Source organism: Falco biarmicus, chromosome 6, assembly GCF_023638135.1.
Source record: "Falco biarmicus isolate bFalBia1 chromosome 6, bFalBia1.pri, whole genome shotgun sequence".
Classification (NCBI taxonomy): Eukaryota; Metazoa; Chordata; class Aves; order Falconiformes; family Falconidae; genus Falco; species Falco biarmicus.
Genome location: NC_079293.1, coordinates 34,235,766 through 34,263,105, shown reverse-complemented (window position 1 = coordinate 34,263,105; position 27,340 = coordinate 34,235,766). Strand labels below are relative to the sequence as shown.

Genomic DNA, 27,340 nt, shown 5'->3' with positions numbered 1-27,340 from the left:
CACACACGAGGGGGGGGGAAAAAAAAAAAGACGAGACAACTGAATTGACTGGAAGCAAACAGGAACTCCAGCCCTGGGTCTGGAAGCAAGGTAATAAAAATCAGCCCGTGGTGTATTTTTCGTGGGATACTCGCCTGCCTGCCTGGGTTTTTGCCGTCTTACGGTGGGATGTGCAAAGACCCACCCGCAGCAGCGCTGGAGAGCACCTAAGTTGCTGCTAACTCCAGCAGCGGGGGTAACGCGCGGCAGGGCGCTTCTTTTGAAGCAGCATTTTTTCCCGCAAAACCTCTCGCAGCATTTTGACTCCGCTGGAAAAGCCGCTCCGAAAATCCGCTGCAATGAAGGGCAGGGGCAGAGGGCGCGGGGCCAGCCCCGGGGAGCCGCGGGCAGGAGGCAGGACAACCCCCTCGCTGCAAAAAAGGAAAACATCGTTATTTTTTTCAGGGAGAAAGCCCCGCTGGAGGTGACCGGGAGCCTCGGCGCACCCCCGGGAGCAGGGCCGGCGGCGGGGGAAGGGGGGACGGCAGCGTCCCCCCGTGATTTTCCCACAGTGGAAAGGCAAGGGAGGGCTTTTGACACGATTGTTATTAATTATTATTATTATTTGTAGCGAGAAGGAAGGAAGCTCTACGGGAGCAATGCCGCTGCCGCAGAGGAAATGTGGGAAGGCCAGGAGGGAAGCGGCGGGGCGGGGGCCGGCGGCGCAGGTAGCGCGGCGGCAGGAAGCGGGGGCGGGCGGCGGGGCGGGCTGGGGCCGGGGCCGGGGCCGGGGCCGGCGCGGGGAGCCGCGCCGAGGGGAGGGGAGGGGAGGCGGAGCCGGCCGGGGGGTGGCCGTAAGGTGAAGGTTGTTGCAGTGGGTTCATTAAAAGACAGAGTTCAACTCCTCGCCGTGGCAGAGCGCTGCTGGGAGGCCGGTTCAGCGGCGTGCGGAGTGCGGGGGGAAGCAAAAGGAAAGGGGGACAGAGAAAGAGAAAGAATCCGGGAGGGGAGGAAACCCGCAGCGACTTCAGAGAACGCGAAGAGGCGCGGGGCAGGAGCGGCGGAGACCGCGGGAAGAAGGGGCAAGGCTGTGCGCTCCCGAGGCCCGACGAGGAGGAAGGATGATAAACGTGGTGACCGTGTGGCTGGTGGCCCTTTGCTTCCAGGCTGCTGTCCCGGTGAGCCCGCCGCGAGCGGAGCGGAACGGAACGGGGCGCGGCGCACGTGGGGCGGCGGGCCCGGGCGGCGGTGCGGGGCCGGGCCGGGAGCAGCCGGGCTGGGGGCTGGTTCCCCCCTTCCGACAGGTTTTTGCCGGGGAGCGCCGGTGGCCTTTTGTGCTGGCGGCGGGCTGCAGCCCGGGCTGCCCCGGCAGCCTTAATTCAAACCAGACGCGCTGCGGCTGCCCCTGACCCGCCGGCGGCTCCGCCCCGGGGCGCTGCTGGGCGGGTGGCGCTGCCCGGTGCCCCCCGTCGGGGCGCGGGAGCCCCTCGGGCCGCCCGCGAAAGGCCGGCGGGGTGGTGGGGGGGGATGCTTACGCCTTCCCTCCGGCGCGGTGCGCCCCGAGGGGGGTGAGCGGTAAGTTTGGGTGAACGCTCGCATGTGGCTCTTTGTGGCTCGACTGTGGCCGGGCAGCCTTCCCCCGCGCCTCGCGGGCAGGGGTGACACGGGGAACGGGGGCGCTCCCGCCGTGCCCCCGGTACGGCCCGGCTCCGACGGCAGCTGGGGGCTAGCAGCTCCCCGACCGCCTTTGTGCCCCCGGAGCCAGCGGGCGGCACAGGGGTGCCTCGTACCTCTGCCTGCTAGAGCTGTAACGCGCTGGTGTCGGCTCGGCACGTGACCCCCCGTGCCCCTGCTCGGCAGCAGCCCCGGGGACACCGGCCCCGCTTCCTCCCCGGGGTGGGCGGGCGTCCCGGCTCCGTCCCTCGCCGCTGCCTCCAGCCCTGCGGAGCCGCCTGGGCTGGGCGTGGGGCCGCCGCGCCGTCCCTCCTCAACGCCGGAGCGCTGCGGCCGTGGGGCTCGCGCTTCCCCAGGACGCGGGTGTTGCGGGAGCGGCGCTGCCGGGGGCGTGCGGAGCGGGGCTGCGGGCAGCCGTTCGGCCTGGGCAGGCGCCGCGCCCGTCAGCCGCTAGATGTCACCCGCGAACCGGGGATGGCCCCGCCGCCCCCTGCCCTGCCCTCCCGCTGGGGCCCGGTAACAGCGCCCTGCTCGGGCCCGGGGCCGCCGTGTGGGGATGCCGAGTGCGGGGCAGGAGCCTTGCGGCCGCCCCTCGAGAAGGCACGAAGCCCAGGTCGCCATCCCCTTCCCCAGTGGCGAGGGACACCCGCTCCCCGTGTGCCCGTTGCTCGTGGAGTCTTCTCCTTTGCATGAATTAGAGGAAAAAAGTGGAACGTGAGGCTTTGTCTGAGCGGGCGGGATCATCACAGGCAGAACTGGTGGGTTTTTTTCTTTCTGAAAGGGAATAATTGATTTGGAACTTGTCTGGAGATGAGTAGCCGCGGCGGTTGGATAAGGAGTGGCAGAACAAAGCGTGTGGCACGATCTAAGCTGCTCAAAATACCTCCAGTTGTTGCTGTACCATTCTGTCTGTGAGCTCGTACCTTAGATCTGGACACATACCCTGCTAGCCTACATGGCAGCAAGTAGTTACGAGATGGCTAAACCCGAGAAGTGTGTGAGCTAATCAGCCCAGTTTCGTGGGGAGAAGGCTCTGCTCATAGCTTCTGAATAAAATGGAAAAACTGCAGTTAATTTGTAGCCTCTGAGGTGCATGTGGATGAGGTTCCTGTGTGGTAAATACTCCCTACTAGAAATGAGAAAGATGTGAATTAAATGCTTGTCTGGAGTTTTCCTGTGCGTGAGAGACGCAGGCCTGGATGCAGCTTCAGGCGGAGGGGTTTCCTGGGTGAACACATGAAGCAACAGAAGTCCTTGGGGCTCCCTGGTGACTCAGTGCTGAGGCTGTTTCTCTTTTGGTGATCACGTGGCCTTTTTCCCTGTGTCAAAATGTCAGTGACACAGATTAAGCTGCCTTTCCCACCCATCTGGAATAATCATGCTTTTGCATCAAGTGGCAGGAAACCTTTTGTGTTGGGCACAGAAAGCAAAGTGACCTTACCGCAGTCCTTTGTGTATACCAGATCACGGCGCTGTGGGCGCTGGCATGGCTGTGTTGGGTTCTTGGTGGTCTGACCGTTGGAAAGCGTGCCGCTGCTGCTGGTGCATTGCTTGACTGCTGTTGCTGCCTGACTTTACTTGTCCGTGCTCCCACGTCGTAGAAGTAGTAAGCAGGAACTAGAAAGCGGCCAAACGATGGCTGTTTTCTTTCTGAGTACTCTTACCTGCAGGAATGGCTGGGGAGGTTCCTATTCTTCAAGGTGACGTGCTCTTGCTCAAAATGCCTTGCAGGAGAGAAATTGCCCTCTGTTGTTATGATGCAGGGGGGGCATGGACTTCCTTGAAATAAGAAGGCTGATGCATCATAATGGATTAACCTGGTTATTCTCTCAAATGGAAGCTTTGACATGGTATAACCCTGCTGTCAAACTAACTGAGCCGAGATGTGTAGCCTGCTGCAGGACAGCAGTGGACAATCCAGCCTGTACAATGAGGGAAAACAAAGTTTGGATTGTTTCATCTGGTGTAGGTGCATGCTGGCGATTAACACAAGCCTAGCAGAGCAGCCAGAGTGTTTTTCCAAGGGTGATGTCATTCCTATCTGCATGTAAACTAATTAGAAGAAATTGGGTAGCTCAGCTCGCTTATTAAACTTGCAGGCAGTAGATAAGGAGGAAACACTTTCTTCTATAGTCTGTGTAGTGCAGTGTCACATTATTTATCAAGCATTATGAACAGCGCTTCTTCATCTGAACCCTCACTTGCTGGTGGCTACCTCCCAGTAAAATGTTAACTGTTGTACCTGGTTAACTGATTAGAGCAGAGACAGATAACTGGTGTGTGTTGTGTAAGGGGGCTCAGGTGTGAGCTTGTATTCTTTTGTTCCAGGTTTCTCTCTGTTTCAAGTGGCTAGAAGAGCTAAAATTTTTAATGGCAGCACTCTGAAACTTCTGGAAACCAAACAATCCTCTCTAACAACCTGAGACAAGTTACAGCAAGTGCAAGAAACCTGTAAGCCTTCTAAAATTAAGCTAGTGTACTAACCTGAAATGTAGGCTGCTGTTTTAGCAGCAAAATTGGTCCATTATAAGTATGTGTTTTGCATTGCTAGTGCTTAGATGTCTCCAGGTGGCCTGTGTAGTAGCACTTCATCCTGACCATGTCTAAAGAGCCTCTGAGGGGGACATTCCACACTTGTGTCATCTGGCATCTAGGGAGCTGGGATTTTAGTCGGGCTTGCTACAGGGAGGAGGGAGCCTCTTACAAGAGAGAAGATAGGACCCCTTTCCTGAGGAGGTGCTGTCAATGATAAAATTGCAGTGCTTCAGCATTGTGGCGTTAGTATTTTTGTCTTAGATGTCTCCTGCTCTTCGTTAACGCAGAGCTATTAATACGGCGCTCTGGGATAGCTGGAGATTGATGTACTTGGTGAGACATAGGGCACTTCAAATGGCACTGGCCCCTCAGGGCAATGTTCACTTGGTGTTAAGGCACCTAAATGTAGGTGTCTGTATGTGTTCTAGGTGCCTAAGCTCTCATTATAGTCATGATGATGTAATTAGTGGAGCCAAAGAGAGCGATTATCTGACCAGCCACTGCACACCTACTTCAAGGTGAGTTGCTTTGTCAGGGTTTTGACTGGATCTCATTTTGCCTATAAGGGAAGCATAGACACATTTACTATAGTGTTTTTTTCATCTGAGAGCAATTTAGCTCAAGGCTTTTTATTTGTTAAACTTTTATGATAACTCTCTCCAGAAACAGACTGGACAGATGCTGTTTCTGTGCCAAGAGAACTAGCAAAGCAGTGGGAAACATCAGCTTTCAGCTAGAACAACAGCTCTCTGCTGTTCGAGTGCAACTGGATTGGTGCCCCCAAACAATACCATAACCTTGCTCTGCTAAAGGCTGTGGAAGACATTAGGGAGTATAGTTGGGTCCTGCATCAGCGTTCTGAAGTGAGGAGTGTGAGCAGATTTTTTTTGGGGGGGGGGGGGGGGGGCGCAGGGGGGAAACAACAGCTTGTGAGCTGTTGAGGAGGCAATGGAGCACTTCAGTAGAAGGCACTGTTTGTGGATTAGAAGTAAGGAACCCTTGTTACTCCCTAAACTTTGCTACAGGCAATGAACTTGCAAGGTGTGGAAGTTGTTTTGGACTTCTGGTGCTTCTCATTGGTTCTCTTCTGAGCTGAGAATATACTCTGAAATGCAGAGAGAGTGTGGTGTCTCCTTAGAAGCATGGAGTGTCCGTTCTGTTAACAGGTCTCTTAAGTTAGAGTTGGCTAGTGTACTTCATTTTAACTCTGTTAGGCTACTGGTGTACCGCAGAGATAAGCTTTATCTGGCCTGGCTAGAAACCTGGGATAGTGCACTTTCTGCTATGGAGATGCTAGTGGAAAAGTTACTGCACTATGAACCCTTACCTCAAGGTGAGATAACGTTTGGACCTCCTACAAGCAACTCCTGTGCAGCAACATCTGCTAATGTGGTAGTTTCCCAACCTCTCAGTTTCTCAAGCAGTGCTTGGCTGTAGTTGATGTTCTGGGTCTTGTGGAACCGGCATGGGTCCAACAGAGTCTGTTAGCTTGGGCTCCTTGCCATGCCTGACTGTAATGTTTGTATCTCACTGCTGAGACCAGTCTCACCAGTGAAGCTTGCTTTGCTGGATGGGAACCAGTGTGTTAGTGGGATTTGGATGGAGCTGGTAATAAACTTCCCGTTGAGTCACTGGAGCTGCAGCTACAACTGAGTCATGGAGGTGTTGTAAGTCATGGCTTTTCCTGCAAGGCTTCTTGTTTGAAACTCCTTTGAGTATTGATCAGCTGAAGAGTTCTGTCCGCTTCACTTACACATCTTGCTGCTGTGCTCTCTGGCAGAACTCTCTTCTCTGTAGCCCTTGTTTTTGAAATACGGTTCTCTTTAATGTCCACTCATTTTGCCACTTACTGTTTTGGGCTTTTTTAATAACTGGAAGGTCTTCAGGATTGCTATTGCAGAATGACTCCTGACTAAATCGAAGGCACTGAAAAAAGAGGGAACTGCCTGCCAGCCAGCTTAAAATACAGGTGTTTTGCCTTTCATGGAGGCTCTTGTGTTCTTGTCATACTCCACTCCGTAACTTTTCTGCACTGCTTGTGCAGTAATGACAATGTCTTGTATGCCAATCATGGAAGCAAAGGCTGACAGTCTGGATTTCTGGCTGTAGGCAGTCCCAGGTACACACTCCTGTCGACCAGCTTTCTGCAAAGTGCAGATGGTTCGTGCAACAACTTCTCCGAGTGCCTTGGCTCCATCACCTGAGCGTACACAAGCCGTAGCTAGAGAACGGGGGGATACCCTTTGTCTGCCTGTGCCATGCAATAAGGAGCTTACTGCCTCTCAAATGGAAGGAAACTTGAACTCTGTTCCAGTTGTGAGGGGAGCACGCTGAGTTCTTTCTGGGCAGCATTATAGACCATGACTGTCCTTGAGCTGTAAGCAGGAAAGCTCTTCTAATTAGTTTCTAATGGTGGTGGCAGTACACATCCTGGTCAGTCAGTAGTTCCAGTCCAGCACCTTGCATCTAGGGGATTGCTAGACAATTAGACTCCATGCTGAAGCCAGAGGTGGGCAGGGGAGCGTGGAGCCAGTCTACCATCTGGAGAGTGAGCAGTGATTAATATAATGATTTCCAGATGAGAGCTGTGGTGAGGCTCCATGTCATAGCAGTGGTACTGCTGTGGCTGTGTTGGTAGGGAGCCTTTGTATGTTCCCCGGGGGATCAGAGCTGGCAGCTACAGTGCTGTAGGAAGAGACTACCTGGCTCTTCCCTGTCCCACAACAGGACCCTATTGCTGCCTCATTGTTTGCTTTGAGATCACTAGAGTGGAGAAATACAAATGTAGGCATCTATATATTTATATGGACAGATATCTATCCCTGTAATGTGCTGTTGGTTGACCAGCTCACAGCAGGATTTGGAAGCTGTGTGCCCTGACTTCAGGATGGCGTTCTGGGAGATTTAGTGCCTGTGCTCTGCACGACCACAGGAGCTCAGAGCAGCACGTCTTTCTACCAAAACATCAGTCTTGGGTAAAAGCGTCTCTGCAGAAGAGAGAACCTGTTATCCCATTAGCCAGCTAATAGGTGTCCTCTTTAGGGACAGAGCTCAGGCTTTCTTTAGTCAAGAGGTGGAGGGCTAGGAGGAATAAAAACCCAAACTACAGAAACCACAAAGCTTGAATTCATATCTAACATGAACACTAATATATGTGCTATTTTTCACTCCCCTGCTGTGCTCTCTGTGCTTATGAAACTGCAATAGAGACTCTTGCACTGGCAGATTTGATGGCCAAATGAGATTTGTCCACCTCATTGGCTCTAACAGGGTATAAATGGCACCTACGTGCAGTGGAAAAGTGGTAGTGAGGCTTGCATCGAAACTTGCCTAACAGCCTGCAGCTAGACAGCTTTGACTTCTAAATCTCTTTCTGTCCTAATGGAGGAATCATCTGGATTGTGACTACTTTCCCATCAGTGAACAAAGCACCTAACAAAAGAGACTGACTCTGGCATGTCTGGGCAGTGGCAAAGGAGTGCTCCGCTATCATGTGCTTACATCAACTGACTCATGGCCTCGAAGAGGAAAGCTGCTAGCTTAATCCTCCAGCAGCATCGGCTCTGCTCTGAAGCATGTTTAACTTGCAAAAAGTTCCTCTGTCTGCACCTGTAGTCACACAGAGCTGTGAAACAGTGGTGAGCTTCTTCCTACAGCAGCTGGAAGATGCGATTATGAATAATTAGAAGTTCTTCCTGTAGTAGCTGAAAAGTGCTAAATGCTCAGCGTGCTCCCACCTCCCCAGCATGCAGCCAAAAGGGGTAAAAAAACCCCCTCTTTACACTGATTCTAGTAAGTGAAACAGGCTAAGCACTAGTCATCCTGTGGCCAAATTAAGTGCTAGAGTCCCAATCATTTAGCAGATCTTATTTTTTGACCTGTTCTTTTAACACTCCCCCTACCACCAAATTGCCTGCTGGGGAACCTTCCCATGCGTTATTTGGGGACATACCAGTTGGCAAGGCTGGAAACTATGCCAGAGATTGTTCTAATAATTTGATGGTGTAGATTGGGATCCAGTGCCTGGGGATGTTCCCTGATATTGTTTAATATATGAGTATGGATGTAGCCAGTGGGTCTCTGGCAGCAGGCCCAGAATATTATGAAATGGCGAAAACTGCAGTATCCAGTGAAAGAAAGTGAAAGTTTGTAATAGGAGATCACAACATTCTCATTGAAAACTGAACTTTTTTGGAGGCTTCTGAAGGATGAGCAGCTGCAGTTGCCTGAGAAATCCTGTGTAATCAATCAGCTGAGGTTTGCAAAGTGAACGCTACAAACCTGCCAACAGCAAAGCATCCGGTGTAGCGGTGATGGTGCTGGTACGTGCCAGTGATGCAGCCGGTGCTTTTAGAAATGGCCCTTAGAAGTGGTCCTTCAGCATTTTATACTCTCTTAAGAAATACATCATGCTGATTAGGGTCAGTAGTCAGTGAGTAGACCCAGAGTTTATCTGAATATGAAGTATCTTTAACTTAGTGATGTTTGAACAGTGTCCTTCAAGTTTGATCTGCTGTTACGTAGCATCTAGCTATCCCAAAGGTATTCCTTGCCAGAAACTTGCCTCAACTAAGGGACATGTTGTGCAAGGAGTAACTTGGTACTAAAGCGCTTCACCTTGCCTTGCAATTTTTTAGTACTGTTTTATTGACTTGTCTTGATGCCTGATAGTCCATTAGAGGTGGCATTAGTGATGTGTCTTGTCTCTTCACAGCATAGATGTGTAAAACATGGGGATGTCCAAACCACAACTTAAGTCTTACAGTTGCCCGTATGAAGCAGGAGAGCGTTTAGACTCCACAAAAGTGATAGCATGTCCCTCTAAACTCCAACCTCCTTAGCTGGTTTGGTGGCTGCTCTGAAGCAAGGCCATGGGGAAGAGAGGTGAACAAGCTGTATACCCAAAAATGAAGGCACGAGGTTAGCTGAAGCTAGTATCTGTTACTACAGCGAGACTTGGCCAACAGCTTGGATCAAAGGGAAGCTCTCTGATTTATCCTGCCTTTGTAACAGTCCGTTGTGTGGGGCTCCGTTGTGCAGATGTGATACTGAACTGTGTAACTGAGTGACTCTAGGTTAAATTAGTTTAATCCACAAGGTGTTTGGTCAAGAAATGCCTAATGTTAATTAATGAAATGAGTAGAAATGTAGGTGACCAGAGCACAATTGCAGCAGCAGTTTTTTTAAGTTGTTTCTGATGGGAGGATTTCATTTGATGCTTCAGCTTTGAAATGATACTTCAACACCCTCATAACACCCTCCTGACTCAGCTTGGAAGTACACCAGCGAGCTTCCATAATCTCACTGAAGTGTTGCATAATTTAACTGTAAATGGGGCAGTAGTAAGCAACTGCTGTCAGAACTTGGTCTTACATGCAGGATTACCAATGCTTTTGTAAACCTGAACATGGAGACCATTAGTGTCCTAGGAAGAGGCACCACTGCAAGCTTGATCTCTGCGCCATTTTATATGGGTAGATCACTTGCTGTATGCTCCAGTGGTTGTGAGTGTGCACGTTTCTTAAAGGGAGTTTATGGAGTCCGAACTGTGTTATGCGTTAATTTGGTGAAATGTGGTCCAGCCTGTGCCCAAGGACTATCTGGCCTATTGCTGTTTATTCCAAGGAGACTAGCAGTACCCAAAACATACCCATACTGCTTTTTCTTCAGCACCTGCACTCGGGAGCTGCTAAGGTTATGTGGAAGGAAGGGGTGATGTTGAAAGAGCTTCTTTGAGAAGACTTTTGGGATGGGGGGAACAGGGTATTACTGATCTGAGACGTAGCTCCTGCATCTGGTGGAGATGTTTCAGTCCTCTTGTGCATGGCTTAGTCATGCTGGTGTAACTGCATCTGTTTGGCAGGGATGACTTCTGCATTCTAAACAGTCTAGGCTTAGTCAACACTGTGAGATCCTGTGGATAAAAGAGACCTGATAGTATGCCTCATAATGTAGGGAGAGACCCGATTTCTTCATAGCCGTGCTAGTTTACTTGAAACTGGAAATAACGAGACATAGAAGCAAATGCGAAAAGTACACTTAACCATGCGCGTTTAGTGTGAGACCTGCTGAAGCACAGGAACTGCCCTGCATCGGATCAAACCCAAAACCTAAAGCTGCTTGCATGGTCTGTGTGAGTCCAGCAACCGGCTGCTGATTGAAACTTGCAAGTTCCTTCTTTACAGACTGGCGGCTGACTGGTATAAATCCAGCTGTTCAAGAGCACAGTTTCTTGGAACTGGTTAGAGCTCGGCTGTAGGGAGCATGAACAAATCACAAGGGAGCCGCCGAATGCCAACTGGTGGCTCATTTTGCTGCCCAAGTCTAACTTCTTCTGTAGCAGACTGACAGATCACAGCACCAGGGGATCAGGTTGTGGGGTGTGACTGGTCCTGCCATCTGGTGAGCACATGTGAGATGGAGACTGGGACAGAGCCAAGCTGCTCTTTCTGGATGCTTCCAGTTCTCTGATCAATCAGCTCTTCGGTGAGGGGTGTGACTGAAAAGGCTTGGTGGTGATGCTATAATAAAGAAGCTGGGCATGAGATTTGAATGCAGTATTTCATTGTAAAGGTAACAGATGTCTGGAATGTGTGTATGGAAAATACAGATTGTTGGCAAAAACCATTTCACAAGCATTGGAAACTTCCATCATGCCTCCTTCTGGAGAAATAGTGGAGTTTACAGAAACTATCAAGGAGGCCTTGTCTTGGGTTGTTGAGTCTCAGACTGGCTGTCATGATACAAAGAACTTGATGTATGTCCTGTAGGGTAAACTACGAGCAGATCAGCTGGGAAGCTAAAGCAGAGTTCGATAGCAGCATGTGTTACAGCTGGCAGGTGTTTCTGCCACTGAAGTGTCAGAAAATAAAGTAATTTTTGTTTTCTTGTGCATAGGCTGTTGCTATAGGATATCTCCTCCTATAAAGTCTGGTGATTCCACTGTAATTTCATTAACTCCTCAGAATACCTTGTCAGCTTTTTTGTTGTTGTAAGGCTAACTATTTGTAGGTTTAAGTAGTCTCATTAAGTTTACCAACTAACATGCTTTAGTACTCCAGAGTTGTGAGTTCATCTTTCTGTTGAAGTTTCAGTAACTTCATACTGCTAGGAATCAGAAGTACCGCCAGTAAGCCCTTAGTTTGATGACATACAAAGGATTTTTATCTGAAACTTGATTTCACTAACCTAGTGTGGCACTGCAAGCAGTTTGCTCAAATTAGAAACAGATCTATGTATCGCTAATAGAGTGAAAATGCTTCTGTCATCCTTCCAGAAGATCTTAGAGCTTTGTCTCCTGGCTGCTTAGTATATCTCGCACCAAGTAATTGCAGGAGTTCAAGGAGCAGAAAAGGGAAACTCCTAGGGCTGAGATAAGAACCTGGGTCTTTTCCTAGCCATGTGCCTGGATGCCGAAGGCTGTTGCACTTCCTCTTGCCTGATAATTCCTGGAGGCAGGAAGTATTCCTGGCTGCGTGTTTGCTTCCTTTTCTCAGGTGAAGTAGAACAGCTTCTTCCCACCCAGAATACTGTGTAGCATGGTGATGAGGTCACTTCTGACTTCTGAGATCACTACAGCTGCATGAGTGCTCTGACCTGAGCAGGTGTGATGGTTGTGGTAGTTTGCTGATCACACAAAAGCTGGCATGGAGCTCATTTGAAATGGGTAGTAGTTCCACCAGCCAACTGTATGGCATTTGTCTCCAAGGAACCGGCTTCCCTAGGATCAGAGGCACACAAATGTTATTCTGATGCTGTTGAGAGGCATCGGTGTTCTGTAGTGTGCCACCAGCCTAACTTGAAGACCTGAGATGCCATAGAACACGTCGCACTCTCCTGTAAATACATCTCTGATTTCTGAGCTGAATGACTGAAGATGAGAAAACCAAGTTGTGCTCCTGTGGGACCGAAGTCCTCCAACAACCTCTCTTGTGTCCTAACATTGGCAAGCTGCAGACTTGCACTGCAGTGATGGCCACAGCAGGAGGGGAGTGCAGGGTTGAGCCTCTTGGCATCCAGGCACATGGCCTACAGCTGCGTGCTGACCAGTTTGAGCTAATGGGCCTGCTGGGAGAAGACAGTCTCAAATGAGACGAGTGGAGACACTAGCTGCTTTGCAGCTCTTCGCTCAGACCCAGTCCTGGACTACATTCATCAGTCTTGGTGCTGTAATACTAACTGGTCTGCTTTACTGGGAGCTGGATTGTTTCTTGGCTTTATGGGGAGGGAAGACTGGCTTCTCCAACCAATGCGTGCTGTCAAGGAGCAACCGGGCGGTCTGAAGCTCAGTATTGCACTTGCCAGGAAGTCTCAGTGGTTCTGGAGCAAGTTTCATTCTAGTGACAGTGCTCAGTGCTGATCCTGTAAGACAGGGTGAGCGTGAGGCAAGAGATGAGGCAAAGGAAGGAATTTACACCCAGATGCAAGCAAGGCTGTTTGTTCATGCAACAGAGGTCAATGCATGGATGGGAATAATTGGCTAAGGGTAGGGACTGGTTTTGCTGGGTCTGCTGTTGAAGACATAGGGTCAATGTGTTTGTATGTGTTGGAGGGCAACGCTACAAAGTCCAGTCTCCATTTAAGGGGCTATAACTGCTGATGGCTTGTCTGAGGTGAGTTGCTTAACCTCACCTGCCTGAACTCCACAGCAGGGGCTACATGTATGTGGGAGGAAAAAGCACCAGGGACCTTAGATCCTGTCACTTGACAGAAGAAGAAATTTAAAGAGGGTCATATTTATCTGTGTGGCAGTTACTAGTATGCATGGGTACTGGGGTTTGGGTCTTTTGCTGGATGGGTTTCCATTTTGTAAAGATTTTCTGACCTGTGGCATACTCCCCTCTTTCAGCCTTACCTTGTCAGGGTTCCTGGGGTGGCAGCCCGCCACTGCCTTTGACTGAAACCAAGCAATTCTTGGTCTGTACTTTTCTAAACAAGCAGTTGTAGTGGCTGTCGCTGTAAGACTGAACATTCTCTGCTGGTTTTACTACACTAGAAAGTAAGAAGTGCTGGTGACTTTAAGTCAGAGGGATTTAAGACAAGTTAGTTGGTCTGGTCTCTGTTACGCAGCTCACTGCTCATCTCTCAGGACAGCTGAAATACACTGAAATGAATTCCCCAGAATGAACTGGAGCTCGTAGCTGTATGGCCTCACTGAGCTGCACCTACTGTGTACCATTCCTTGGGGTTATATATTGACTGTGGCTTTCTTGTGCTATCTGAAGAAATGAATGCCTGAACTCTGTCAAGAATGTTAAAGAGCTGCAGGGAAAGTGCTTAAAAAAAAAAAAAAAAAAAAAGGCAGTTATAGCACAGAACTGAACTGGCTGCTGCTCATGAGGTTAGCTGCAGGGAAAAGAGCTTTCTCATTAGACCACATCTTCAAAACACAGGCAGCATTGAATGTGGGCAACAAAAGGTATCCCACTTCTAGCCATGTTGTGACAACCCACACCTGCCACTGATACAGAGTTGAGTGCTTGTTGTGTGCCATGTCTGTGTATGTGTTGACCTCTCTGTGAGATTTAGTCCTTGGCCTCTGCTGTATTCCTTGGTAGGAAGGCACAGCTTGGCATGAGTAAAAGCAGTGTGTAGTAACTTGTTTGATACATCTTCAGGTGAAAAAGCAGAGGCACAGACCCCTTAGCTCACTTCTGTAGTGCTGAAGGAATGACCGGACTTCTGGTGGAGCTGGCTGGGAGACAGCTGGGAAGCAGGGTCAGCTTTTCTGTATCAGAGCTGACATGGTGCTCGGTAACGCTCCTAGCAGCATGCACAAGTGATGTGTTGTCACTGGTGCTGTGCATGTTGCACGGCCACAGGCCTCCCTGGCTGTGGAGTCCATGGCCTGGCTGGACTCCAGCTACTGCTGGCTTTGCTCAGCCCTCTCTGCTGAAGGATGTGCAATGTGCTTTTTGTCCAGTACTAAGTAGCAATTGCACTGGGCCTCCTGTAAAGGTCAAGTGGCCAAAGACAAAAGTAGAACTACCACCTTTCTGAATAAAACATCTATCTAGCCTTTGCTACTGTTTTTAGGAGGTCAGGGAGGACTTAAAAGCACTGTTGTCAGACTTTAGAACAAACCTTATCCATATGAACAAATACTTTGCAGAAGAGAGAACTCCATACAACTCCTCTCCTTGCTCCTTTTTGTATAAACGTTTGTGGTCCTTTGAGTCAGCCTCTGCTTTGCATGTTGCCTGCAATCTGAGGGTGCTGGTGTGCGTTTCCATAATGCATGGTGGTGGCAGGGTATTTTACTGCCCCTCTGCCTCAGGGTAGGTGGATGTGTGTCACCATCCCAGGAACCCAGGCTGTGATTCTGTATGAATTGCTTAAGCAGCTCTGGCTGCCATGGTCTGCAGTGTGCCAATACAAACACTTGTGCATTCATGCACCGAGCAGGATTGGGGAACTGGTCCTGCTGGAAAATTCTTTGCATGATTTTTTTGTTTGTTTGTTGTTTAACCAGACCTGTTCCCTGATCTGGTTCACCATGAGACTGCACAAACAGCTATGTAGGGGATGGTGTAAGCATGAAGTGACACGCTGTTGTGGGAGGTGGTAGTTTAAAGGGCCCTGATGCAGAATGTGAAACCCAACCTGATGGTGACAGGCTGATTCATTTTCACTCGTGGCATGTTGATTGCTGTGTTTCAGCCCTACTTAATTTTAAAAGTTGCCCTGTCACAGTAAGGAGAAAATAATGCTGATTGGGCAATAGTGTGCTTACCAAGTGAGCCTCTCAGAGTATTGGGACTGTAGCTGCTTGTGTATGGAGTAGCAGGATGCACTTTTTGCTTGGCCACTGCATCTTGTTCAAAGGATTGGGGTATGCTTCTACAGCTGTGGCCACAAAACTTGACAGAAAAGGAGGATCAAAGCTGAGTGGACAGTGGGCAGAGATTACAGTCTGGTTTGTTCTGCCCGTAGTGGAGTAGATCCTGAAAGCTCTCATCCTGTTTTGAGTAGGTGTTGGAAGGTGGTTTACTGCCTTGAGAGCTGAGTGCCAAGAGGTAGCTACTATGTGATGATCAGGTGGTTCATGCTTCAAACAAAAGCAACTGCTGTTGTGCCTAGGTCCTCTCCCTCAAAGATAGTTCCCTTCTCAAGTTGCCAGCCAAAAGTACCAGAGGAGGCCTGTAAGAACTCAATTAACCAAGATTTTCCAGATTTCTGTATTCTATCACTGATCTGATAAGAGAAGCAGCCACATTAACTGGCATACTTACCTCTTGCTGCTAAGATGGTGCTTGCCTTGCTGAGCAAAAGAGCATCCTTTACTTCCCTTTGGAAGGAGCACACTGTTAAGCCATTAACCAGCCTTACTCCAGTTAAGAAACTGATGGATGGAAGGATGGGGATGCTGAAGCTTGTTGGTATGCAGCAAAAGCTCATTGAGGATGGGGGAAACACCACCATCTGAAACAGGGAGGGCTGGTAGTTGTAATGCTTTGAACAGCCTTGATTGGAACACTAGACAGGGACGAAAGTACTGTTCAAGTCTAGGCTATCGGGCTGGTTGTGGGATGGTTTATAGCTGTCTTTTTGCTCTTTGGCCTGTGCTGTTAAGTCTGCATCTTTGGCTCTTCTAGGAAGATGATTACCTCGTTAATCTGCAGGGTCACCAAGCAGCACTGGTGCTTATTTTGAGCAGTGCAGTAACAGGAGAAACAACTGGAAGAGCATTTAGCTGAGATGGTAACACACTTGAGATGGTGCTACTGACTTCTGATGTGGCAGACTTGCACGCAAGCTTCTCTTCTAAATTGCCATAGAAAAGCGTGGGTTCTGCTTCAGCTGCTCCAGAATTTATGGCTGACTTAAAACTGAAGGCTAGCAGTCTCTATGCCTGCATAAGAAGGGGGATAGGTGAGAATGCTGGTGGGGGTGGTGGTTTGGTTTTGGTTTTCTTTTTTTCCCTTAACTGTTTAAGCTATCTGCAGACCATGGACATCTGGAATTGGAGTTAATAATGCATGGGATATTAACTGCAGAATATCAAGGTTTAACAAAGATAAAATTTCTTTCAGGAGGTGGTTTTGTCTTCCCACACACTAATATCAATATTTTGAGGTTAGAAGCTCTTGGGGCTGCTCTGCCTCAGATAGCATTTCTGTTAGCGGGACTAGCTCTGCTCTTCAATTTGTAGAAAAAAAGTTCAAGGCAAACCTTTCTGTTTGTTTTAGAGCTATTCAGATCCTTCTGAAAGTCTTTTTCTAGATGGCTCCAGTGTCATATTTGGTAGCCAAGCTAGAGATCAAATGCTTATCTTGTTTTTATGTGTCTCAAACAATAGCAAACCATTGGTTTTGCTTCCCACAAAGTTGGAAGAATATTGCAGGATGCTTAGGAAGGTGTTTGAGGTGGGGAAGCTCATTGCAGCTAATTCCTTTTCAGCTGTATAAGAAGGAATTATTAGGAGAAACATGCAAACTTAACAGCATTATTCAGATAATGGAGGATTTCAAGCGTTTTTGACACTGTTGTAATAGGCTGATCACTAACTAGGATTAGCAAGAGTGGGATACAAGTCATGCTTATAATCTAGTTTAGGGCTTGTAGCAGCTTGTGGCAAAGCCAGTGTTTTTGCTTACCTCAAAAAGCAATTGGAAAAAAGCTGCTTCTTTTTACATATACCATGGCTCCAAATTAAAGAGATGTGGTTCCCAGTTTGGGTGGGGTGAAATCAACTAGTACACTACAAATCTCCCCTTCATCATAGGACAGTACCTCAGATCTGTGCTGTAGCAGGAGGGAACTCTGAGGCAGCTGACAGGGTGAGCACAGAAAAATTCATGTACTGAGAGTGCGACCAAGATGAGGACTGAAGAATAGTTAGAAATGATGAAAAAAAAAATAAAATTGGAGTATGTCAGACTTCTGGAGCCAATAATATTGCTAATGAGTTGTGAAAGCCTGGCCCATTCTTGAGTAAATTGAAGACACCACTAGGCAGCTTTCTTGTTGTCCCAGCAGAACTGAATAACTATTGTTCCACAACAATACAGTGCTCAGCAAGAGCAGAGGCTAACAGTCTCCCCAGGGTTTCCTCTAAACAGGCTGCTTTGATACTTGGGGAAAGGGGTCTTCCACTGGTTAAAGGGAACTGGTTAATGCATTTCAAAAATGCTGTTAAAAATTTTACCCCTCATGCAACCAAATTCAGTGACACCAAATTAAAAGGGCTGGGCAAGTATTTCTAATCAGTTGTCTGAGCTGCCAAAAAAAAAAACCAACCACAAACCAAAAAAAAACCCCAAACAACAAACCCAACTAAAAAAATAAGAGCTTGTTAAATGGCATAAAAGCAACATGTTGTAGATGCAGTATAAAAATTGAATGTTTTTTTACTAGAATTCATGAGATACCATCAGAGATCCTTCAAAGGATCTACCACCTGAACTCAAATGTGTTCATCCGGCATCTCTGGTGTCAATTACAGTGTGAATGGTCCACAAATATTCTCAGTTGAATGAGAAATAAAGTGGAAGATTATGGAAGTAATTTCTAAAAGCATGTCGACATTAGCTGATCATATTGAACAGTCTGATAATAAAATTTTGAGCTAAAGTAGTACAGAGTTGTTGGTAATCTTGCTTTAAGCTGGAATTTACTTTCGGCTCTTTTGTATGATAGCACAACCTGGCGATTCGGTCTGTTCTGTGCCCCTGATCCTCTTGACTAATCAAAACCTTTCTCAGTGGTGTAACTCAGCTACAGTAAAATGTCATGGAAAAGCCTTGACCGTGAGATGTTTGTTGTCTGAACGGCACGGTCTGTCTTCCTGATGTAAACCCAAATTAGTTCGATCCCTTCTGATGCTCTCCTGAGTCAGTGTTTTACGTTAACCTTGCTGTGTCTGAAATCCTCCAGCAGCAGATGATTATAGAAGCATGACCTTTCTGCAAAGCTTGTATTTTGTGGTGCCACAAGGACAGGTTACTGTTTTTCAAGCCTACTGAAGCTGTGGTCTATGGAGCAAGTGTAGTCTTTATGTAACCATACAGTTACATAACTTAGACTAGTGTTCCGTAATGCTCGTGTGTCATGAAACTGGATGATATTGTGGAGTTACATCACTTTGTGGATATTCTGACCGGTATCCACATGTGCATAATTCTGTACTGTCCCTTGAGTACGTGGGGCAAAGTAAGCCCCTCTCAGATCCCAGGCCTTATACTACCTGGTCAAAGGGAGATGCTGCAGCTCCCAGAGGAGCAGCTTAGGACCAAAAGCCTTCAGGACAGCTAAGTAGAAGGGTGCATTTAGTGCAACTTCACCAAGTTCTCATATAAAGTTGTGGAAAGCAGACTTCATTAATCCTGAATCATGTCTTCTAGTATTCTCTTGAATTGCAGTAGCTAACCTCAGGAGACAGGAACCAGTCTGAATCTGCCTTCGTGTCTGCATGGTGGCTGCTGAGCAGCAGCTGGACAACTGTACAGTGGAACAGCATGGGTCTCTATTGGTTTAGACTGGGCTGCACTGGACTTTCCTCTCCTGAGAAGGACTTAGCTATCCCTGCTAAGATAAAGAACTCAAACAAGTACACAACAAAGGCTATGGAGAAGCAGAGCCTACAGTAGCCTGGGAAGAACCTAAAAACTCAGGTGTGAGGGGAAATGGAAGGGTAGACTGGCTGAACATGCTGGGTAACAAGAAAGGAAGCGTGGCATGACTGAACAAGCCTTATCTGTTAAGACGACCAGGAGAAGGGGTGCCAGCTTGGTAGTCAAGACTGAGTTGCTATTTCATCTCCTGACAGTCTGTGATCCTTTCAGGAGTGTTGCTTACCATCAGATCTGTCCAGGTATTCTTGGAAATCCTGTATGAGCTACCCCTGAAGATTCCAACTGGGGGGAGAGTTAGTCCTGATCCTAGATAAAGGTGTATAGTCACATGTCTTAAACTGTATCAGCAATCCCTCTCTTCAATAAAAAGCTAGAGATTGCTTTATAACTGCTTCAAGGTAGAGTCTTCCCACTGGGAGGAGAATGCACCCCTGCCTTTTGCAATGCATCCCCCTTTTGTACTCAAACCCAAGCAGATCGGGAGAACAAAGGATTGTGCTTGCCACTGCTAGTGCAAGAAAGGAGGGCGAAAAGTGGTCCCCAACCCCCATCAACCAAATGGTGCAGTTTCTGAAGTCTAACTTCAGTTCTGAACGTACTGGAAAGAATGCTCAAAGGAGCAGAGTTTGGGAAGCCTGGCAGTTCTTTCTGTATTGGTTATGCACCAACAGTTAGTACTCTTGAATATTTGAAGTGTAGTGAGATCAGTTTGTGAGAGTCACCAACCCTTGACACAAGAAGGAAGAATGTACAGGAAGTATGTACCTGACCTACTTTCCATGGATAAGTGCAGAAGCAGAGTGCAAACAAGCAGGGACAAATCTAAAAATCCAAATTACCTCATGACATGCAGCTAAACAAAAGATGGAAGGGCAATTTCTTCTGAGAAATTTCTGTAAGCATATTTCTAGAGTAGCTTGAGGAAAAGTGGTTTGCTTTGTGGTTTTTTTTTTCCCCAGTAGAAAAGGAAAGTGCTAAAAAGTTTAATGTGTTTTTTTTTTTTTGTTCTTACTTTCTTGTTATTTAAAAAAACCCAAACACATCTAACTACAATGATTGCCTAGAAGGAGCAAGATCTTGGGCCTGATTAGGTTGTTGGCAGCTTGCATACTTGTCTTCCAAGAGGTCAAATCTAATGGGCTAGTGAAGCACCTTGGAAACTAGTTCTATGGAAATGTGGGGAATGGATAACGTATTAAGAGACAAAAGAGAACTGGATAAACCTGGTATCTTTACTGGCCCTATCTCCTTTTCATTTTTTAAATACAGCTATGTAGGTAATAAAGTGATAACGAGAGAGCTCAATTGCTTTGTTTGACAGATCATACTAGTGCTAGCTAACTTCTTCCTAGAAAGAAAATGAATGTTACATGAATTTTTAAGTGATGCTGTGTTAATGCAAGCTAGAGAAATACAATGGGCCTGGTTACAAAGTTGGCCAGAATGTATTTTCCTCTTTTTACATAATAAAATGAGATTTAACACCCGCTAAAACCATAATCAGCTTGGCTGATGCAGTGCAGTATCTCCTAAACTTGCAGATGGGGCAGTGCTGGAAAAGGATGATTAGGGCATCCTGAGGATGGGACAGAATTAAAAATTCTGGAAAATGGGGAATGTAGTTGGATGGGGAACAATGCATTTCATTAAGAAGTGTCTTCCAGGACTTAGGTTTGAAATCTGAGAGGGGAGATTGACTGGTTGGGTAATAGTAGCCCTGCGGAAATAAACCTGAGGCTAGTTGCAAACTGAGAGTCAAGCATGTTGTACCAATAGGAACAGTAAGTGGCCAGAGGCCTACAGCAGAGGCCAACAAGATGCATGAAGTAATCATGCAGCTTTATTTAGTGTTGTCGTCTTTGGATATCCTGAACAGCTTTGAACATTGTGTGTTGTGACAAACAGGGATTTGGCCTCTTGTTTCAGCACGTGAATGTCTGTGCCGGTTGGTGTACTCCTTGAAGCATAAATGGAAAAAGCTAAGGACTGTATTCTCCTGCATGGAAGGCTGGCTTCTCTCTCAGGACTTAGTCCAAGTGCCTACACTTATAAAAAGACGATCTCATTCTACTTCTAGTAGATGCTGTAGTTTCAGATATGTGAACAGTGCTGGAAGGACTCAAAAAGGCAGAGAAGCCAAACTACTTTATCTCCTTTTCTGCTCCTTAGAAGTAATGCAGTAAATCACAGATTAAGTGGTTGGTAGATAGTGAAGACATGAGCATTCAGGACCTGAAGCAGGATGGTTATGTTGTGTAAGGACTGAGCATGATCTGCTACCAGGATGCAGCTCTGAACAGATTCCTTGCTTGCTTCTTCCCAAAGCAAGTGCAGCCTAGGAGCAGTGTAGAGAAGGGAGACAGCAGGATTGGCCTCTCCAACACCAAATAGACTGACCAGAACTACTTTTTGGGGAGGGGAATGGAATGAAGAAAGATGAGAAAATGCAGTCTGAACAAAGAAATTTTGTGTAACCTTCTGGAGCCCTTAGACGACTCGGCACAAGTAACATGATAACTTGAAGTAATCTCATCACTGACACACCTTTTCCCCTTCTCTTTAAAGCAAACTACAAATCTGAACCTTCCTCCTGAAGATCTTGATTCATCTGGTGATGACGATGATGCGTTCTCAGGTTCAGGTGCAGGTAAGTTACTAGCACTTGTACTGTTAGTGCTTGATCCTTCCAGAATGTGGCAATCAAGATCCAGATGGGTGTCCAAGCTAAAAGGGGGCGGGAGGGAGGAATCTCACACACACATACACACATGCATCCCACAGCCCAGAACATGAGAGTTGGAAACAGAGAAAGAGCCTAATCTATTCGCATTGTATCGCTTCAGATAGTAACAATTAGCAGAAAATGAGCTGCAGAAGAAAGGGAGCAGAAGCAGGTATATTCCATGTGCTGCTAATATGAAATATTATGTGAAGAATGTTATGAAACTGGTGTGATTCTTTACTCATGGGGAAGAGAAAGACCATAAAAAAAGGCCCTTGTCCTCTCTTACGAGCTGTCAGGAGATACCATTTGAGGGTGTGTAAACCCCAACCTGCCAACACACATCAAGTGCAAATTGTATCTGTCATCACACATGCAAGCTCCCATGGGCCATAATTTTTTTTAAAAGAGAATAAAGGGATTTTAGGGTTTGGGAAAGTCTATTGGAATGATGAGTAAATTGTGTGAGAGAGACCTTTGGTGTTTGGTGCTAAAGTTGAGGAGATGCTACTGAGGAAAGAGCAAGCTATTGAAAGCTAAAGCATGGTATCCTTCTGCTCCTTCCAGCCACATGCTTGTATTTTAGATTGAATTCTGCAGGAATAAGACCCTGAAATCGGTGGCTAATGTGCCAGTGACTAAAGGTGTTGAGTGTATGGGCGACTGCTCTGAAACAAATGAAAAAATATTTATGGTAAAAGAGTCAGATAACCAACCTGAGCAACCAGTGTACTGAAAGCAGACATCCTGGTGACCTGTCTGCAAACAGACTAGTGCTTGTGCCTTGGGGAGGAGCAAATGACTAACAGAGTATTGCTGAATAGCTCACTGGTCTGTCCCTTCCTTATTTCACTGAAAAGGATAAGAAATTACAAACTGAACTGGTGTTACTACAAAAATTGGCTATGCAGGTTAGGCATCCTCCTTAGACCAATGTCTGTCACTCACTATTCACATTCTCTATAACTAGCCGAGGATAATATATTTTTTTGTTTTGCAGGTCCCCTGACTGACCAGTCTCGCACCTGGAGATTCCCAGGAGAACCAACTAATTCCTCGTTACTGGCAACACCAGTGGATTTTAACGAACAACCATTTCCTGGGATTGAGGGCAGAACTGAAAAGGAAGTAATATCTCCTTCTGCAACTAGTAATGTAGTGACAGAGGAGCCAGTTGTAGCTGTCAAGGATGAAGTATCCATCCTGGGCTCACCTGATGAGAAACCAGCAAATGATGTTGTTACAACAACAGTGAGAAGCCCCACTACTCATCTTCCTTCAGTGGTTCATGTAACTCCTTCAGAAGCCTCAGGCATGGTCCATGAGCCCGAACCTAAAATCCCTAGCTCTTTCATACCAGACACTAAAGACATGCCTGAGCCCTACTCTACCATCCATCACGAGGGAGGCATCATTGCCACCCCCACGATGACAACTCCAAAGGATGTGGTTCCTACACATGAAGAAGTTTCTGAAGATGGCTCTGGAGACCCGGTGAGGATTAATAGCTTGGATACCCTTTCCAGGGAAATGGCTTTAATAGTATGTAGTAAGTTTGTTTTGCAGGAAAGGGTGGCAATTTGTCAAAAGCAATGATTGATTTGATTTAATAGGATATATTGGTGGAGGGTTTTAGAGAAGAAAAAACAGAGCTGTGGAAAGTCTCCAAGATAGATGTGATGAAACATGAATAACCTGCCTTGTATGTCCCAACAGGGAGACTTCATCTTGACCAAAGATGAGGATTTGGTCCCCACCCAGAACTCAGAAGTACCGTCTGACTCTGGGAGGAATGCCAAAGCAGCAGGAGCCTCAGGAATTATGGACAGAAAAGAAGTTCTTGGAGGTACCTGATATTCTGGATTTCTAGTTGGTAAAAGCAGCTTCTTGTAGGAGTCTTCCAGGCAGCAGAAGCTGTGGTTCTGCAAATACATCTCTTGAGCATGAAAGCCAACCTTTTATGTCAGACCCCTGAAATGGGAGTGGTGATTTATGATGTCCTAACAGGAACAGTAACAACCTGCTAATACCAAAGCAGCCACTGGTAGTTATCTGGACTTTTATGTTTAAATCTATTACTTTTCTCCTCTCCAAAAATTACAGTAAAACTGCTGTAATGCTGCCGGAGTCAAATCCCTAGAGTTGAACAACATAGCCTTGTGTGCTTTGCAGCATGGCCCAACAGGAGGTCTGTTTCTCTAGGCTTACCTCGTGTAGATGAGCAGGCTCTTGATAATGACAGATTTTGGGAGGGGGCAAAAGGACAAATTAATTTCTGGAAGTCCTAAAGTCAGGGACTGCATAGTAAAGAACAATCTGGATCTTAAAATCCAAGTAGCATTATCTGGTGTGGTGTCTAGACTAATTTGTGGCTTTTCCCCCTTTCTAGGTGTAATTGCTGGAGGACTAGTAGGCTTGGTGTTTGCAGTGTTTCTAGTTGCATTTATGCTGTACAGAATGAAGAAAAAAGACGAAGGCAGCTATTCACTGGATGAACCAAAACAGTCTAATGGAGGATACCAAAAACCACACAAACAGGAAGAATTCTATGCATAAACACTGATCTTTGGGACACTTCTTATTCCATCTTTCTTGGACTCTTCTCTCCCTGCACGTGGACCTCCTAGTGTGCTTTGCATTAAACTTAAGCCATATGATCATTGGATTATTTGCCCTTACCACTTTGCCATTGGAAATTTTATAACTACAAAGTAGATCTGGATTCATTGAACATTCCCTGCTGTCTTGCACAACTTTTTTTAATTTTTTTTTTATATAAAGAGAAGTGGGACTGAAGTTCCTAAATTCACTTTGGTTTATCTAAAGACTGCTGGGGCAGACGGTGGGGAGAAGATAAGGGAGCACTGTATGTATAAACCTTGATATTTAGTGAAAGGTCTAGCAAGAATAAGCAATTATCCGTGCTCAAATTCTGTATAGCAGGGATCCTTCCTATTTAACTCGTAGATGTGTTTTGAGTGTAACAAATGGCTGCGCTGGGTAGACGTTTGGTACACTGCAATCATCTAGCTCTTTCTAACTGCCATATTTGAAGCACTTAATGCCTATGAAACATAAAGCTAAGCATGATTTCCAGAGAAAGGAGATGTGAGGGGCAGGGTAAGCAAATGACTGTCACATGGTTTAAAGTAACTTACATTTTGGAAGCATTATCCCATACTCGGAACCAGCTCCTAAGCAGTTGGTGCATACACTAATACAAAACAAACCCCAAAACTAAGTGGAGAGTTCATTCTACCAATAGCAGTGGACTGTCCCACAACCCTCTTGCTCTTTCTAGGCTTAGGTAAGAAGTAGATTTTTCTAAGCAGTGTCATCTCGGATATTCCCTCCTAGGTGCCGGATCTAGGCTGGGCTGTCATGCTGCCCATGCTCTTATCCCATGCTACTGTGTAGTCACCAGGTGACTGATTGTGTGTTGTAGCACCTACCTCTCTGTGCACTGTTTACAGTGGTTGTCTCAGAACGTGGTTTGCAGTCTGCCACAGAATACCATGGCACACAGGGGTGGAAGGTAGAAAGCAGCATATCATGACTTTGCAGCTAAGGAGTAGAGAAGCACTGCAGCTGGAACAAGCCTGATGAAGGCTTAGTGTAGATGGCCTTAAATATATTCAACAGTTGGCATGCTTGGCTCTCACAACTCCAGAATGGCTCTTCCGAAGCTGTTCCTGCACTTTGGAGAGAAGCAACTTCAGGGATGTCAGACTAGCAAGGGCCAAAAAGCACCTTCTGAGGAAAGTTTGGATGCCTGAAGCTGTTGGTGGTCAATGTGCTGTTAGATGCAAGGCACTGAGGCCTCATTAAGGGTCTGGAGTTCTCCAGAATATCTCAAACTGAGTGAGAAGAAAAGTGTGGTGTTCTGCACAAGCCTTACTTCTGCTCTGCCTTTGGTTAGCTTCTTGCAAGTTTGGTTTCTCATCATTCAGTGCAGAAGGTATGGGGTGGGTGGAGGAATGTTTACAGCGGATGTAAATATTTGTACTGTTGAGGCAGAGGGAATGATTGGAGAATATTGCAACAGTTGGTACAAATGTTGCACATTAACAGTAAAACTTAAAAACCTGTGTAACTTAAATGAAGTATAAAACACTCCTGAGCTGCTATGCAGCTAAAATTGGTGCCTTCTCAGCAAACCCAAGGGAAAAAAACCCAAACACTTCTTGATTCCAAACCCTTCTTTATGCACAAAGAAAACTTGTGCATATGTGTAGCTGGTTGTTTGCAAGTAACGCTGCAAAGTCCATTACATAGTCTCTTTTTTTTTTTAACTGAATGAATTTTTATAGGTTAATGCAATGACCAGATGGTGTTAATTTCAGCTGTAATTCTTTGCTCTGTATAGGAATGTAGAAATACTGTTTGATAGGTTTATCTATGAAAAGTCTTGTAAAGCAAAGTCAGATAAAGTGGTAAACTTCAGTTGTACCTCACAACCTTGCTAGGGGGAAAGGAAAAAAAAACTGTATATTTTGGTAGTCTAAACTGACGGTTTGTGAAACAAACATGACATTCTGTGTTATTTAAGTGGTACAAATGAAATATGAGTTCTAACCGAAGATGCAGCGTTCAGTTATCTGCATGCCATGTAAAGGTATACTGCAATAAATGGCATTTTGGCAGGAATGCGTCTGATCTGTGAACATTGCTCTATATAATACTTCACAAAGTAGATGCGTGTTTTTAAGATTGCCCAGGTCTTTAAGGAAGTTGGATTTCAAGTATGGAAATGTGAATTTTGATGCTAAACATACAGAGGTTCAGCTTGGAATTTGAAGGGTATGAGTGTGACCTGCTTTCCTCCTACCCTGTCCTGGGTGTCTGGCTTGCCATGAGTTGCTCTGCCCTGAGGTAGTATAGGATATGAACAGGGTGAGGGGAGACTTGTATGAAATCTCTTTGTTAGAGCCCTGCAACATTTCATGCTGGCTCTGATTTTGGGAGCTGGTACAGTATGCCACTATCCCCCAAAAGGTAAAAAAGAAGTTGTAAATATTCTACAGGGCTGCTCCTTGCTACCTGTCTTCTGCCTCCAGGACTTTGAGAGCAGGAGAGCAGGGATGGCTGCAGGAGGGGTAGCTCCAAGTCATCCTATTAAGAAATGCTTCCAAAGACAAACTGGGAGATTAAACCTCCAAGGAGGGAGAATAGACCAGGCCTGTTCTAAGGATTCAACTGTACAGCATCAATTACTTTGAGCTGCTACGGCTTGTGTGGGAGTAGATGGAGCAAAACAGAAGTAGAGGAAAATGTCCTTCACAAAATAGGGAAGTCAAAAGTTGCTGCCTGTCTGTGTGGGTCTCACTGCAGATTATACAATTTTCTTTTACAAGGCTTTGAGCTCTAAGAAACTTACTTTTTTTTGTTCTGTAAGCTAGCCACCATACTTTTAGTTTATAATCTCCACTTGCTTAATTGGAACCCTGTGGACTCTGTTTCCTATCAGAAAATGTTTGGATGAATCTTGGTAATCAGAAGGTTTTGAGATCAGGCAAAAGGATGGAAGGACTTGAGTTTAGAAGACTTTCTTCCATAGCTAAACAAAGCTGAAAGTGCTTTCTAACCGCATGCCAACTTTGCTATCCCTTGAACTAGGTAAAACTCCTGTAAGGTCAGAGTTGACTGTTTCGCATAGCAGTGTCTTGCCCGCTATGAATTCTCTTCCTTGGGGGTTCCCAACACTTTTGGTTCTGCTTTTCTAGTTAGTGATAATGTGGGAGGTTAAGGTGGCAGGGAGAGGGGAAAAAAAGAATTGCTGAGGGAAGTAGGAAGTTTCTGGGTAAAAACCCTTAGAAGTGAAACACAATGCGTGATCCTCAGTGCGCACTTGAGAAAA

At 46.5% G+C, this 27,340-nt stretch overlaps 1 protein-coding gene across 1 annotated transcript; it reads left to right on the top strand.

Annotated features, from left to right (window-relative positions):
- Positions 1 to 852: 852 nt before the first annotated feature.
- Positions 853 to 26,130, top strand: SDC1 (syndecan 1). Its single transcript, XM_056343637.1, has 5 exons — positions 853 to 1,157; positions 21,327 to 21,408; positions 22,484 to 22,977; positions 23,200 to 23,329; positions 23,873 to 26,130. The coding sequence occupies exons 1-5, from the start codon at positions 1,101 to 1,103 to the stop codon at positions 24,037 to 24,039; spliced, it is 930 nt and encodes a 309-aa protein (XP_056199612.1). The 5' UTR covers positions 853 to 1,100; the 3' UTR covers positions 24,040 to 26,130.
- The last annotated feature ends 1,210 nt before the right edge of the window (positions 26,131 to 27,340 follow it).

Excerpts from the sequence above, each read along its gene's own strand:
- SDC1 (XM_056343637.1), top strand. The coding sequence starts at position 1,101 with ATGATAAACGTGGTGACCGTGTGGCTGGTGGCCCTTTGCTTCCAGGCT. Across the intron at positions 22,978-23,199 it reads AAGATGGCTCTGGAGACCCG|GGAGACTTCATCTTGACCAA; the intron begins GTGAGGATTAAT and ends ATGTCCCAACAG. Across the intron at positions 23,330-23,872 it reads CAGAAAAGAAGTTCTTGGAG|GTGTAATTGCTGGAGGACTA; the intron begins GTACCTGATATT and ends CCCCCTTTCTAG.